Source organism: Drosophila montana, unplaced genomic scaffold, assembly GCF_035044405.1.
Source record: "Drosophila montana isolate Dmon_TW-CO22-7 unplaced genomic scaffold, ASM3504440v1 contig_2438_1, whole genome shotgun sequence".
Lineage (NCBI taxonomy): Eukaryota > Metazoa > Arthropoda > Insecta > Diptera > Drosophilidae > Drosophila > Drosophila montana.
Window position 1 is genome coordinate 2,921,609 of NW_026997315.1, and position 13,606 is coordinate 2,935,214.

Genomic DNA, 13,606 nt, shown 5'->3' on the forward strand with positions numbered 1-13,606 from the left:
TTTTAGTTTCTATGTCATATTTAAGGGTTTTTATATTATGTTAGTGTAAATAAGGCAATAAATTTCTGAGTTTATTTGAGGGAGCAAATATAATTCTAATTAAAATAGCAAATGTGATATGAATGACTTGCAAAAATAAACAAAGATCGGTTCTGGTTTGATCCAGGGTCTCGCCTTGAATTCGGCTCGTAAGCCTGACTTTCCACATCTACTAATGCTGTTTTATAATGTATTTTATTATTTTCCTAACTTCAGCCTGCAAATCTTTATACTCTCAATTAGTAAGAGTATTTTTGTGTCTGCTATTCCCCCCCAAAACTCAACTCTCAATTCAATTTGCGATGCGTTCATTTGTGCATGGGAATTACGTGTGAATAAATAAGCTCAAGTTCGTAATGAATGCCAAATGAATGTAAAAAGACGCTTGACTTCAAATTTGTTTATGCATATAATTTTATTTTATTGCTATATAGTATTTTTTTTTTGGATGGCAAGGAGAGTTTACGCTTTAAGTGCTATTAAAGCCAAAGCGTGCTTTTGAGGGTTTATCACAAGAGGCCACGCGAGCGACGCATTCAATGATTTGGCCGCTTGGGACTCATGCTCAGTATGGAGCTAATGTCGGATGTGTTATCCTTATCGAGTGCAGCGCCACTTGGGCTACGCTCATCCAAATCCACGACATGTATATCGAAATTATTCGAATTGCTCGGCGGCACGCAATGCGAAGCGACGTGGCCTCTGCCACGTCCAGCTAGGTTGAGTTCCACGGAGAAGGGCGTCGTCGTGGTCTTAGCCCTGTTGCTGTTGTTACTGCTGTTGGCTGTTGTTGTGGTTTTGGCTGCCGGCGTGGGCGCAACCGGCGCCGTCTTTTTGACCGCGGGTGCAGCAGCCGTAACCAGCTTGCTGGGGCACAGCGGTAGCTCGCGTGTGCGGCTGCTGCTGCGACTATGCGGCGCCAATTTCCGATGCAGCTGCAGCTCCGGCGCCGTATTGGATCTGGACCATTCGTTGTTGGCAGCCAGCGCACGTGCGGGCACTGTGCGGAGCGGTGGGCGCCAGCAGGGCTTAGCGCGCTGCCGCTCAGAGAGATTGATCTCCTCGCTGATCTGATTGAGCAGCTCTAGCAATGTGCTAGTCTTCTCGTCCTCAAACTCGATGCGTATGGGCGATTCACGACCGGAGGTGCAGCCAGGATTGAGCAGGATGAGCCTGTAATGGATTGGGTTTCAATCTCTTAGTCAGTGTTTCTTTTTATTTTGTTAACTTAACCCACTTCTTGGCCTCCTCGATGGCCTTGCCCAGGTTGTGCAGATTCTTGCGTTGGTACTTGGTGCTGCGTCCAATCTGCGAGTTTTGCAGCGTGCCCTGCAGCACCACATTCCACTTGTGTGTGCTCGACTGCAGCAGCACGGTGCGCGCGACGCGCTGGAAACGTTCCCGTGCCGTCTCCTTGGCTGGCTTGGAGGGCACCGTTTCCACTTTGACCTCTCGCATTTCGCCCTCACCGTTCACATTGCTGAGCAAATCTGATTCGCTGCTCGTTTGCACGGGCGCCACATGGAAGCCCTTCATCAGGCGCCGTTCCCAGACTTTCATGCGACGAGGTCGCGGATCTGTTGCGCAAAATATATTGGATTAGTATGTGTGTGTGTTTGTCAAGGACATTTGGGCCTACGCTTCTCCTTCTTCTTGGCCGACGACACATCCATTCCGCTGTTCTCGAATATCTCCAACATTTCATAGCGCATGGTGCTTATCTCGCTCTTGACCTCATTGATGTCGTCCTCTGTGACCGGGTTGTTCTCAAATTTGCGATGCATGGCCGAAACATAACGCCAGACCAAGGAGCGCATGATATTATCATATTTGTTATACTGCTCCTGTTCCTGACGTTTCTGTGGGCAAAAGTGATGCGTCTTAATGTGATTCTAAAGCCCATTTTGTGGAAGTCAGTCAATCAAACAGTTAATCAATCACTTAGTCACCCTTCTTTGTGTGCTATCAAGAGTCTTAAAGTGTGACTAGTTGTTAAGTAGAGGCTCTAAAGCCCAAACTGTTCAATTTTCCACACATTTTTCACTCTCGGGCGTGGATTTTACAGGATTGGTCAAGTCTGTCAATCAGTCAGTTTATCAATCACTCAGTCACCTTAGTACGCTGTAGAGCGAATTAATGAGCAACTACTTGAGATAAGGCGCATTTATTTTTCACACATTATTCACTTGTGGTCGTGGATTTTACAGAAATGCTGAATTCAGTAAATTAATCATTGAGTCACTCACCTTGGAACGCTGTCGATCTAAGGTCTTGCTAGACTTTCTAAACACCCTAATGAGCCATTTAACCGAGGGCAGCACATTAAAAGGCGGCGGCAGCGTGGCGCTGTCCTCAAAGTAGCTCATCCAGAGCTTGGTGCGTGCAAACTTCCACTCAGTGTCCGAGTGCTCCTGCAAATCACGCAATCAAAGTCATTAAAGGAGTGAGGGGCTGAGGGTTTGAGGGTTTGAGGCTTGGCTACTCACATCAATCATGGCATAGGAATTGGACATCATGGCTATAAGTAGATTCAGCAAAACAATCACATTGATGACGCTGTAGGAGCCAAACATGAGCAGGCCCCAGAAACGCGTGTACGACTTGATGCCGGTCAGCTCAAAGTCATCCAGGCCCACCATGCCAAAGCTGGCCCAGAACAGCGACTGTGATGACTCAAAGAGGCTGCAAAGCACAACGAGTTAGGGATTAGTTCATAGTACATGCTTTCTAATTAACTGAATGACTGGACTGACTTGCCAAAGCGTCGCCATTTCATGCAGGAGTCGCCATGTGAGGCCCAGTCCGCCTCACCTCCAGGCAGCACATAGCACTTGCTCTTCTCGAGCGCAGCAAAGTACCAGAGCAGCTGATTTAGCCCACAGGCAAAGGCGAACAACACCAGAGTGTAGATGAAGAAGAATTTGACAATATCGATGACCATGCGACCCAGCGAGATTTGCAGCGGACCCAAATGCGGATTAATGCTGAACAAGTGCACCAGCTTCAGCGCCGAGAAAACATTCGCCGCCGCAAAGAGACCCTCGGCAATCAGCTGCGGGTCAAAGTCGTGCCACTTCTCGCGCGGTATATAGGCCATCTGTGGATCGCTTGCGATTTCCGTTACCTGCTGTATGTAGGCAAAGGCGCTGTAGGGTGGGTGAGTTAGTTTAGTAGACAGAGTGAGGTGAGTGGGTGTTGCAGCTTGAACCTGAACTTACCGAAGACACATGACGCTCACGTAGAGGCTGTTGCGCAGAAAATCAATAAAATTCCACATGTTACGCAAATAGTTTTTCATGCCCACGGCAAATATCTCCTGCACCTCCTCCCACATGAACCCAATCACGTAGAGCACAACCACTAGCTCCAGTTTGCTGGGCGCCTGTCCTCGTTGCCGCTGCTCCTGCTCGGCCAGCTCGGCCTTCATGCGTGCCGTGCCAAACAGCCGCACAAAATCATCGTCCGCTCGCTGCGAGACCAATATGAGGATAACTGCAGGGTAAACAGACAGGATATGAGTCGAGGCAGGTCCTGTTATTATAGCTTAAACTGTTTACTTCGACCACAACTCTTAGCCGGACTTGTACTCACACAAGAAGAACACATACGACGAGGCATGGACGAGGAATTTCATAAACGGTTTTCGCATCAATTGACCCGTTCGACAGTTGGGCGCGAACATATATATGAAGCAGTAGAGGGGAAACAGTATGGCCACCTGCGCTATGCAGATGAACTTGTCCACGATGCTCTTGCGCCTGAAGCCAGGCAGTCCGTCATACCAAATCGATGACAGCAATTGTTGTATATTCGAATGGGCCACGAACTGCAAACAAATAGTCCAAATAGATTGAATGTTAGTGCATCTGTGAGATGCAAAAGTTGCTTAAGATACAAAAATATCTCTAAAATACAACTTTCTTTCTGAGATTAAAAGTTATCTGTGAGAAACAAAATTATTATTGAGATATAAAAGTATCTGTGAGATATAAAGTAGCAGAGATCTCTTTGAGTTACAAATACTCACCTTTTTCTGCTTATAGGATATGGCCTGTACAAGTCGCGTCAGGCTCATGCGATCGCCCGGCTCATAGCTAGATATGGTCGGATCGTAGTTCAATATAATGGCCAGCTCATTGGAGGAGCGCGTCTGATCCAACAGGCAGCAAGCAAACTTCTGGCACTGACACCTCAGCTCCATATACTCCGACTTGCACTCCTGCTCGGTTAGGGCCAGATTGCGCAGCTCCCAGGACAGCTGAAAGGCGGTCAGTATGGGATCGCTGGAGGTAAGGCAAATGAGCGAAGGACTGCACAGAGCCCGATAGATATTCACTCGCGAAAGCGAATGCCGCAGCGAGTCCGCGCCCATGAGACGCACACACTCCTCACAGCCGCAGCTAAAAGAAGCCAAATTAATGGAAATCCCGCAATGGAAGCCATCCGCTTACCGTATATCATGCGGCACAGGCACCGCAGCGCCCCGATCCAAGAGTATGCGCAATATTTCAAAGTTATTCTTGTGCGCCGCCAGCATCAGCGGAGTTATATCGGGCGCAAACATGGCCGTATTGATGTCCACCTTCTGCCAGCTCTGTAAGGAAGCATTCAGTTAAGGTTAAGGTGCTGCAATTGCGGCGCAGCTCTCAAGACTCTTCACTCAATAGATGATATTTCGGCCTCATTAAACGTTTTATTGCATATGCGTTACAATTGTAATTTTCACGCTTCAATTGCGCCCAATGGCTGCCTAATGAAGCGTGCTCGTGTGTGCATAAATATGTGGCAGGAGCCGGCGGTGACGTCACCAGCTCTCATACAACTTTATTTGCAACAGGAAAAGAAGAATAACGACTGGGCAGAGCCGAAAGCTAAATACTCTAGCTACTATATAATTAAAATTTATATCTAAGCAAGCAAGATTAGTTCGGTCAGATACAAATATATTGATGGATAGGATGGATGATAAAAACGTCCTACTAACTGCTAACTAAGCTAGGTTGACTTGATCTTTAAATATATATAAAGTGGGCTTAGTAAATAATTTTATGATCATGAATTAGTTCTGACTATTGATCGACGCACAGCCCATACGAAGGTGCAAGCTTACAGAAGCTTTATTTCAGGTGGGTTCTTACAAAGTACGACCTCCTAGTTGGGTAAGATAGAAGTCGCCGATTCAAATCAGGGCGATTTTTCAATTCGTATATATGTTTATTAATTATTTATCTGAAGTTGGTGCGAATTACACAAATAATTACCAGCCAACTTTTAGTATAATATAAAAAACTACTACTAGAGTTTAGATAATTAAGCTGAGGAGATACAAAAAAAATCATGCATAATGCTCTTCAGCCTAAGAAACTGTACTATTTAATGTATAGACTCGACTGACAAATAAGCCAATTAATAATATAAATATTTCCTTTTAGCCAGTTTTCCCACAACAGAGCACAGCATATATCATTAAAAATGTATAACAACCAAAGCAAGTGTACAATATGATGAGCACAAACACAGCCATGGATAATCATACAGTATGTGACATTAAGGAGCGGTTGGAGGCGGAAGCGTTGTCCGCTTATCGCACACTCCCAATCACTTCAGCGTCTGTCATGTACGTGCCTAACGAGTCCACACAAAACTGATTAAAATCGTGTTAGCTTCAGTTTGAGAAGCAACTGAAAGCTGTGCCACTCGATGTGTGCCACAAATTAGCTGAGTGCATCACTGGGCCGAGAGGGGATGACGGGGAGTAGACGGGGGTAGGCAGGCAGATAGGTGTATTACTTACGTAGAGCTCGCCCTCCTTGAAAATAAGCTCCTCGTGCTCGAGCAGCAGCTCAACGGCCTCAACGAACTCCGCATTGATGGCATGCAGCAGGGCATCCTTTGTCTCCACGCCCATGATAACAAGCAGCTCGACCATCTCCAGATTCTCGTTGTCTATGGCCAGCGTTAAGGCGCGTCTGCCCAACGGATCCATGCAGTTGATATTGATATGCTGGTGCCGCAGTGCTTTTTGCAGTATCCTAAATAAATGTGGCACAAGTGGGTGTGGCAAGTAATTAAAATCAATTGGCTCAACAGAAAAAAAGGAAATTATTAAAAATGTGGCCAAAAAAGAAAACTTTTGCTTTTCTTGCGCGGCCAACGAATCAAAAGTTTTTAATTATATGCAATGCCAATGCCAATGCCAGAAAAGTTTGCCAATCAAGCGAGTAACATAAAAGGCACTCGAAATTTTTTGGATATTACGTATTTGTTTTATAAAAGGCAACTACTTAGTTAAGATTGAAAATTGAGCAAATTCGATATAAACAAATATTGAACAAGTATTTCAATTCAAAGCATAAATTTCAAGAGCAGCGCCAAAGGTGGTGTGCAGTGTTGGGTTCAGTTAAAATCGTTGGGGTATTTGGTGGTTCGTTTTGCAACACTTTTCGATTAACTGGACACTCAACGTAGTTACCTTTGACTTGCAGCTGTCAGAAATTCCAGTTTAGCTACGTTGCGGCAATCTCTAGAAAATTCATTTTACAATTGTTCGTCAACATAAATTGTTGTAAAAAATTCTAACAAAACGAGATATATATTGAATAAAACGCCGAATAAACTAACCGTTTGGCAATTAAATTATTTGTAAACCCATTCCAAATCAATAGCAACAAAAATAAAAAAATATGGACGCTACGAAGGATCAAGGCTTGGTCATCAAAATGGCACAAAAGAACAAGGGTGAGTGGCTCCGACCGACCTACGTACCACTGCGACTGGCAAATAAATAAAGGGTGTGTCCATCCATCAATTAGAAACGCAAACCGTTAAGATAGGTGGTGGCAATTGGTTTGCAGTGCCCCCAAATGGTACTGGGCGTGATTTTAACCAAATGCCGGCATTCAGCCGCATCTCCTGGCAGTTCTACAAGGATCGCGAGGAGGAGCTTTATCGGCGCGCCTGCCAGCTGAAGGGCATACGGGTGCAGCGCGAGGAGGAAGACGACTCAATTGGATCCGAGGAGGAGCCATCAAAGGCACACTATCGTTACACATTAGACGAAATGAAAAGTTACAATCCCTATCGTTTTATCAATCTAAAAATGTAAAAAATCACAGCCACAACAACAGCAACAATTACAACAACAACGACGACAGGAAGAAACCCAACCAATAATTAGGCAACAGCAAAAAGCACACGATATCAGACGACCAACCACAATGTACACAGCACACAACAAGTTGAGAGTCTGTTGCCCCCCTAATGACTCAATGTTTTTACACAATTACGATTTCATATTAATTAGCGTACATCCAGATGTCTACAGAGTAGCAGACGTGACAGATGCTTGTACTATTTCATGTTCAAAACAATTGATGATTGTTCATAAATGGTTTTCTTACCAGCCAACTTTTATTGTGTGTTTTACCTCTTGGGAATCGATGCGGTATTAGTTTCGAGTGTAAATAATGCTTTATGGAAGGACACTACTCAGAAGAGCTGAATATGATTTGAATATAAGTAACTAGTGTACTATTTATAATTTACGTTTTTATTATTTATAGTAAAGTAATTACAATCGGGCACAATCGTATATAGGATTTATCCATCCATTAGGATCATATCCATCCATGTTTATCCATACCCTGACTTGGTATTTTACTAACTTCTTCAAGTAGATTGCGAGAAATCAACGTAAGACACTTTTTTTAACTGGCACGAATCAGGAGCATTATTACATACTTATTCTAATTGTTGAACCGCATTTGTCATAAACACATAAATTGTTGCCAAAATTTCCTTGGGCGGGAAAGCTAAATATTTTTTGCGAGTCCAAACTATTAAGACTCACGAAAATGGGCACAGTATATCTTTCGAGGATCAGACTTAATTTATACGAATATTGTCGATTCACGTTTTTGAAAAATATTTTCGAATTTTTCTGGGATAAATTCGACACAATAACGACTATCGAATGCTATTAATAAATTAAAAATAAGCACTTTATTTTTTTTTAAATTGGCAAATATCACAGCTTTTGTCAATATGGGATCGAATTTATAAAATTTTGTTCAAATCGATCCTATAAAGTTTAGACATATATTTCTCAATTTCGAATTCCTTTAAGCAAGTTATGATAGCTTTAAGGCTTTTCTAAACATTTTTAAACGCTTTGAAACTAATTGAAACATTTTATTTTGTTTTAGGATTTAAAAATATATGATAATTTTTTTCTAAATATTTTTCACCGCTCAGAAATCTTTGAAGCATTTAATTTAATTTTTAATTTTGTTTTTAGCTTTTAGCAATTTTATATTTTATTTTCTATATTTTTATTACACTAAGCACAAAATGCTTTAATTTTCTGTTTGCTCATCATATTAAATTAATTGTAAATGTATTAAAATGCGCTTTTAAATGGCATGGAAATGGCTAAAACACGACTCGTTTCCGCATATTGCTTATTAAGTGGCACATAAGATATTCCCCAAGGCAAACAAGGCAGGCAGCTATGCAAATAATTGAAAACACCCAAAAACACACACACACACAGGCAGCCAGACAAACACACACACACACACAGAAACACGTACACACCCTATAACCAGGACTCGTGCTGATAGGATTTATGCGTTTCCTACACATATCGCGCTGAGGGATACGAGTGCGGATACGGATACGGCCCATCGACACCTGCGTGTCCCCTGACGCAACATTTAAAGAAAAAAAATGCGTATTAAAAAAAGAGGCGCAAATTTGGCAGCAGTGAGAGAAAAACACGCAACGTCATGGCTTGGCACTCACCTGCGCACATTCGGTATATCGCCACGCTCGACGGCCAGCAAAAATTTCTTCTCCTCGAGCAGCAAAGGTTGCGGTAATCCCAGCGGCACACAACAGCCGCCCACAGTTTTAGGGGCGCCACCAGAGGCGCCACCGGGCGGCAGCTGAACCACGAAAAAAAAATGAAATAAAAAAAGAGTCAGTATGTAAAAATAAACGCAGGTGTAAATAAATAAAATAAAATAAAATGCAGAAGAAAGAAAAAACGAGCAGAAAATAAACATAAACATATAAGGAAATTAAGTGCAAAGTGTCGGATGGTTGGTTGGCTGGCTGAGCGGTTGCTTTATTTGCACCACTTAAATGGCATGGAAATGAAATGTGCCTTTTGGAGCGTTTAAGCCAAGTGCCGGCAGCAGCGGCAACGGCAGCAGCAGCAGCAGCCGCAACGACAGCCGCAGCAGTAGCTAATACACGTGCAACGCGGCGTATGCGTAACTTGCAAAGTGGTGCGAAAATGAGCTGGCAGCTACTTGTTACGCGTATCTTAAAGATACGCAGTAGTTTAAATACTTACGCCCATCGGTTGCTTCTTCTTGCGACCCATGTTTGATGGTGTTATTTATGTATGGGAGTGTGTGTGAAGGTGTTTAGTAAGTAATTCACTTAACAAAAAACGACTTGTAATTTATTTGTGTCTGTTTTGTTCCAAAAGTTCTAAAGCTCGCTTAACACTGCAGTTCATTTATGGCAACTTCTTTTTGCAGCTGCTTGTCAACGCATGGGCTTAAGCCAAATACACACACACGCACACACACAGGGTTGCACACTCTATGACACACACAGGCACACACAACCAAAAGCCAAACCAAAAACTGGCAAACACTAAGCCCCTGTGCATGCAACTTTGAAGTAAAGTTATTCTCGCTTTTTTTGATCACTGTTGTTTCCAGTTGTATATGTCTCACACACACGCACACATGTGCCAGCGTACACACACGTACGCTGTGGGTGTGAGCAGTTGGTTTTTGTCTTGGTTTATGGTTTTTGGTCAGCGTCTGCTGCAAGTTGTCGCTTAAGCTGTTTATAATTTTAATTTATTTTTATTTTATTCGGTTTTTTGCTCGGCACTCTGCTAAGCTCTTTTCAAGTGTCCGACAATTTTATGCATTTAATTTTGAGCAATTTTCAACTGCAATTAAATTAAAGGAAATATTTTAGGTTGGTTTTTTTTTGTGCTAGTTATATTTATTATTTTAATTTATTGTGCTCTGCAAAGCTGTGCTTAAAATATTCAAAAACTCTTTAGACTAAAATATCTCATTTGTGAGCCATGTGTTCACTTTAGTTTCCTTTTGAGATGTATTTTATCTATGTATTTTTTTTTGCAGTATTTTATTTTATCCAATTTGTGTTTTGCTTATATTTCTCAGTTATTTTTATTTTCTTGCTGCTCTTAAATTATATTCATTTAATTTTTTTTTATTTTAAAATTCTGATTTACCAGAAACATTTGTTTATTTTATTTTATTTTCCTACTAATTCTTTCCACACATATTCGTTTTGTATGGAGCAGAAAATAAGAACTGAAACATCACAAGTAAAACTTTTCAAAGCACATACATTTTCTTTTAAGTTTTCCAAATTTTAACTTCCCCTTTTGCGGTTCGCTCATTTTCTTTTGTATTTGATTTGATTTTTGTGTTTTATTTGCCAGCTGTAACTGTTGCTTTTGCTTATAACAGACTTTGTTTACATGTAGCACGCGGCCACCGAATGGCCACAAATAACTCAATTAATATTCTCAATATTATTTATAATTTGGGCACTAAGCTCGAATCACAGCTCCAAAAAATAATAATCTTTTTCTCCAAACACTTAAAATGTTGTTTTTATGCAATTGTTGTCCAATTAATGCTTAAATATTTATTTGAGTCAATTCTTTGTTTTTTTGGCAGAGCTTTCAAAGTATTTCCCACTTGCATAAAAAATGGCCATGCAATGCAAATTTTTAATGGCCGGCCTTAAAAAACGGCACATCCGCTGAAGCCGGGCAGCAGCTATGCGAAAAGCATTGTGAGTAGCCAGACAAAAGGCAACAATTGCATTGTTTAATTAAGTTAATAGAATTATAAGTGCGACTCGCGCGTTTGTCATTTAACATATATGCAGATAGCCTTTTTTTATTAGTATTCTTTGTTTTTTGCTGACAAGGAAACGCATAAAACCGCTGCAATAAATTCGGTTTTATCTGCAAAGACAGCTGATATAAGCTGTAATATACATACATATATACATATATATATAGGGTGTGCTATTTCAGTAAGGGATTAATATTTTATGATTGCCCTTCAACGAGTTGGCTTGTTAAGCAATTAGGGTTTTATTTTCTGTGCGAATAAAGGAAGTCCGATATGCCAGCTGAATTTTAAGTTATTGAATATAACTTTTTGTTTGCGAATGAATCGAGAAAAAACTTAAACTATTCAAAATTCTGCATAGAGTTGCAAAAATTGACTAAGTTCTGAAATCAATCATTTTTCTACTGTAGAATGAGTTGTATTAGTATTTATTCATATAAGTTTAATTTAAGGTGTGTTTTTAATAACATTAAAAATTAAAACTAAAATATATTTAGGCAGAAAAAAAGTACTTCCTGAGATCAAATTATGCTTAATGGTTGCTAAGATCATAGAATCAGAATTAGTTAAGAGCTTTTTTTCTTGTGGAGTCAACTGCGTTCATAGATTTCAATAATTGCTAAAGAGAGCTATATTAGTTATGATAAAAGCCTAAGCCTAGGCTTAGAAGTTTTAATAGTGTACATTTTTGGGTTAATTTGATATGTAGGTTCGTGAAGTGGCGCTCAATAAGTTAATTATGTCTAATATTATTTTCATCAATACAAATTCTACTAAGGATCAAGTCGGAGCTAGTCTACAACATAGGGAATTTGGCTCTAAAAAAGGGTTATAAACAGGAATCACACCTTAATTTATTTTAATATTTATGCTATTGCTAAATAGTGACTAGCAAAAAAAAATCAACTGGTTTTCTTCTACATTTTGGTCACCTGTTTTAAAAATATTTTCATCTTTATGCCTGGAGTTTTGTCTACTTAAACTTTAACACTTTTCTTGCACATGGCAGGCTTAGTTAGTATTCAATTCAAATATGCTGCACAATTGCTGTCACAAGTAGCACACGCACAGACACGTATTCAAATACACACGTACGCACACACACGTACACACACAATGACCGGCAGCAGCTTTGTTCGGCAACTCTTTCAATTCTCTCTGTCTCTCTCGCTCTCTGCTTGGCACTGTTAGCTACATAATTCACTTGGTCGCTGGGACACTTAAGCCACTTACTTCTTGCATTCTGGCGCATAAAAACGTGTGCAATTGTTCAGCTTGGCCGCACAATGGACGTCGAAATTTCATGTGGCTTAGAGGTAAAAAATATTGTGGCTTAACTTTTGTATTGCATACGTTATTTTATTGTATTATTTATATGTATAGTACTTTTATTTGTATTTTAATTCAATTTTTTTCTTCTTTTGATTTTGTAGATCCAAAAACACGCCGTTGCGTTCTGCTCGCCGCACTTTGACACAATGTCCGGTCCGCGCGGCTTTTGCGAATTTTGAACAGCGTTTTGCGTTTGCCGCTTGGCCGTTGCACAGAAATTTATACCAATTCCCGAGGGCCAGAGCGGCGTTCTCGCTAATTTAATTAGACTAAAACGTTAAATATTTGTTTTCGTTTTGTCGGCGTGGCAAATACATGTATGCGATACAATACGATACGATACAAGGGCCATAGAACTGCCTCGGACCAGTCCGTGTACTTGAACTCGACATTCTGGCTATCGTTGTTCTTGTTGTTGTTTTTGTTGTTCTTGTTGATCACCTGTCGCGTCGTCGCTCTAGGGTCGGCGGTAATCAACAAGTTCTGGCCATGTTCTTGTTGCCGCCTCTGGCGCTTTAAGGCGATTAGACAAATACACCTGCAAAGTAGGCAACAATTCAATTACAACTAATTTGCTGTGATTTCATTTCGCATTGTTGCCCTTGCTGCTTGCTTTCTTACACTTATTTCTGTTGCCAAATGCAGCGTATTTAATTTGCTTTTCAAATATCTGGCGATTATTTAGGTGTCAAGCTTTTCTATATAAATTTGCCAAAGAGACAGTAAAAGGATTTGCTTTATGGCTAAAGCTGATATATTTTGGTAATACATAATCAAATATTAAAGTTTGATAAATTATAAAATAAATCTTAGCATCCGATCATTTCCATCGAAGTTCTTGACTTAGGGGAGTTGTTATTAATTAAATCTTACAAAACTTGTTTTGAGCCGCTTTTGATAAAATCTGTATGGAAATGAGCTTTACATTGATGTTCAATCAAAAAATTCCCCACAGATAGTCAGACAAATGCTATATAAACAACGATGCCTAAGCCCTGCAGTATGTGATGGCATTTCAAAGAAAGCTCTGAGTTATCCAAAATTAGCATTTCATATTTGCCTGTTGATAAACATACCAAGCGTGTGTGTGTGTGTTTGTCAGTCAAAAGCAGCCTTTTGACTGTCTCACATAAATTCGTTTTGGCCAACTTGGGCTGGAAGATGTGCACAGGACGATGCCAAATGCCGAAAGCAAATGTGAAGTACATGGTACGTGCATCAGGAAACCGACAAGCAAACAAAATTAAATCAAAAATCTTAAACTGGATTTTGATGAGAGCGCAGGCAGCACAACAGACCGAGCAAGCAGCCAA

At 40.8% G+C, this 13,606-nt stretch overlaps 2 protein-coding genes across 6 annotated transcripts; one reads left to right on the forward strand and one right to left on the reverse strand.

Moving 5' to 3' along the window:
• Positions 1-435: 435 nt before the first annotated feature.
• trpl (transient receptor potential-like) lies at positions 436-12,450 on the reverse strand. 5 transcript variants are annotated; one of them, XM_064681835.1, is made up of 13 exons: positions 12,195-12,450; positions 8,842-8,984; positions 5,834-6,071; positions 4,491-4,633; positions 4,067-4,439; positions 3,631-3,865; positions 3,258-3,531; positions 2,793-3,185; positions 2,526-2,721; positions 2,286-2,450; positions 1,679-1,898; positions 1,277-1,616; positions 436-1,212 (listed from the first exon to the last, which is right to left on the reverse strand). In XM_064681835.1, exons 1-13 carry the CDS (start codon positions 12,264-12,266, stop codon positions 576-578), a joined length of 3,429 nt encoding a protein of 1,142 aa, XP_064537905.1. In that variant the 5' UTR covers positions 12,267-12,450; the 3' UTR covers positions 436-575. The 5 variants fall into 5 exon arrangements, with proteins under 5 accessions (XP_064537905.1, XP_064537907.1, XP_064537906.1 ...); XM_064681837.1 differs by having other exon boundaries at positions 11,894-12,450; XM_064681836.1 differs by lacking the exon at positions 12,195-12,450 and adding an exon at positions 9,398-9,633.
• On the forward strand, positions 6,575-7,446 carry LOC135428043 (uncharacterized). Its single transcript, XM_064681839.1, has 2 exons — positions 6,575-6,777; positions 6,852-7,446. Exons 1-2 carry the CDS (start codon positions 6,723-6,725, stop codon positions 7,142-7,144), a joined length of 348 nt encoding a protein of 115 aa, XP_064537909.1. The 5' UTR covers positions 6,575-6,722; the 3' UTR covers positions 7,145-7,446.
• Positions 12,451-13,606: the final 1,156 nt, after the last annotated feature.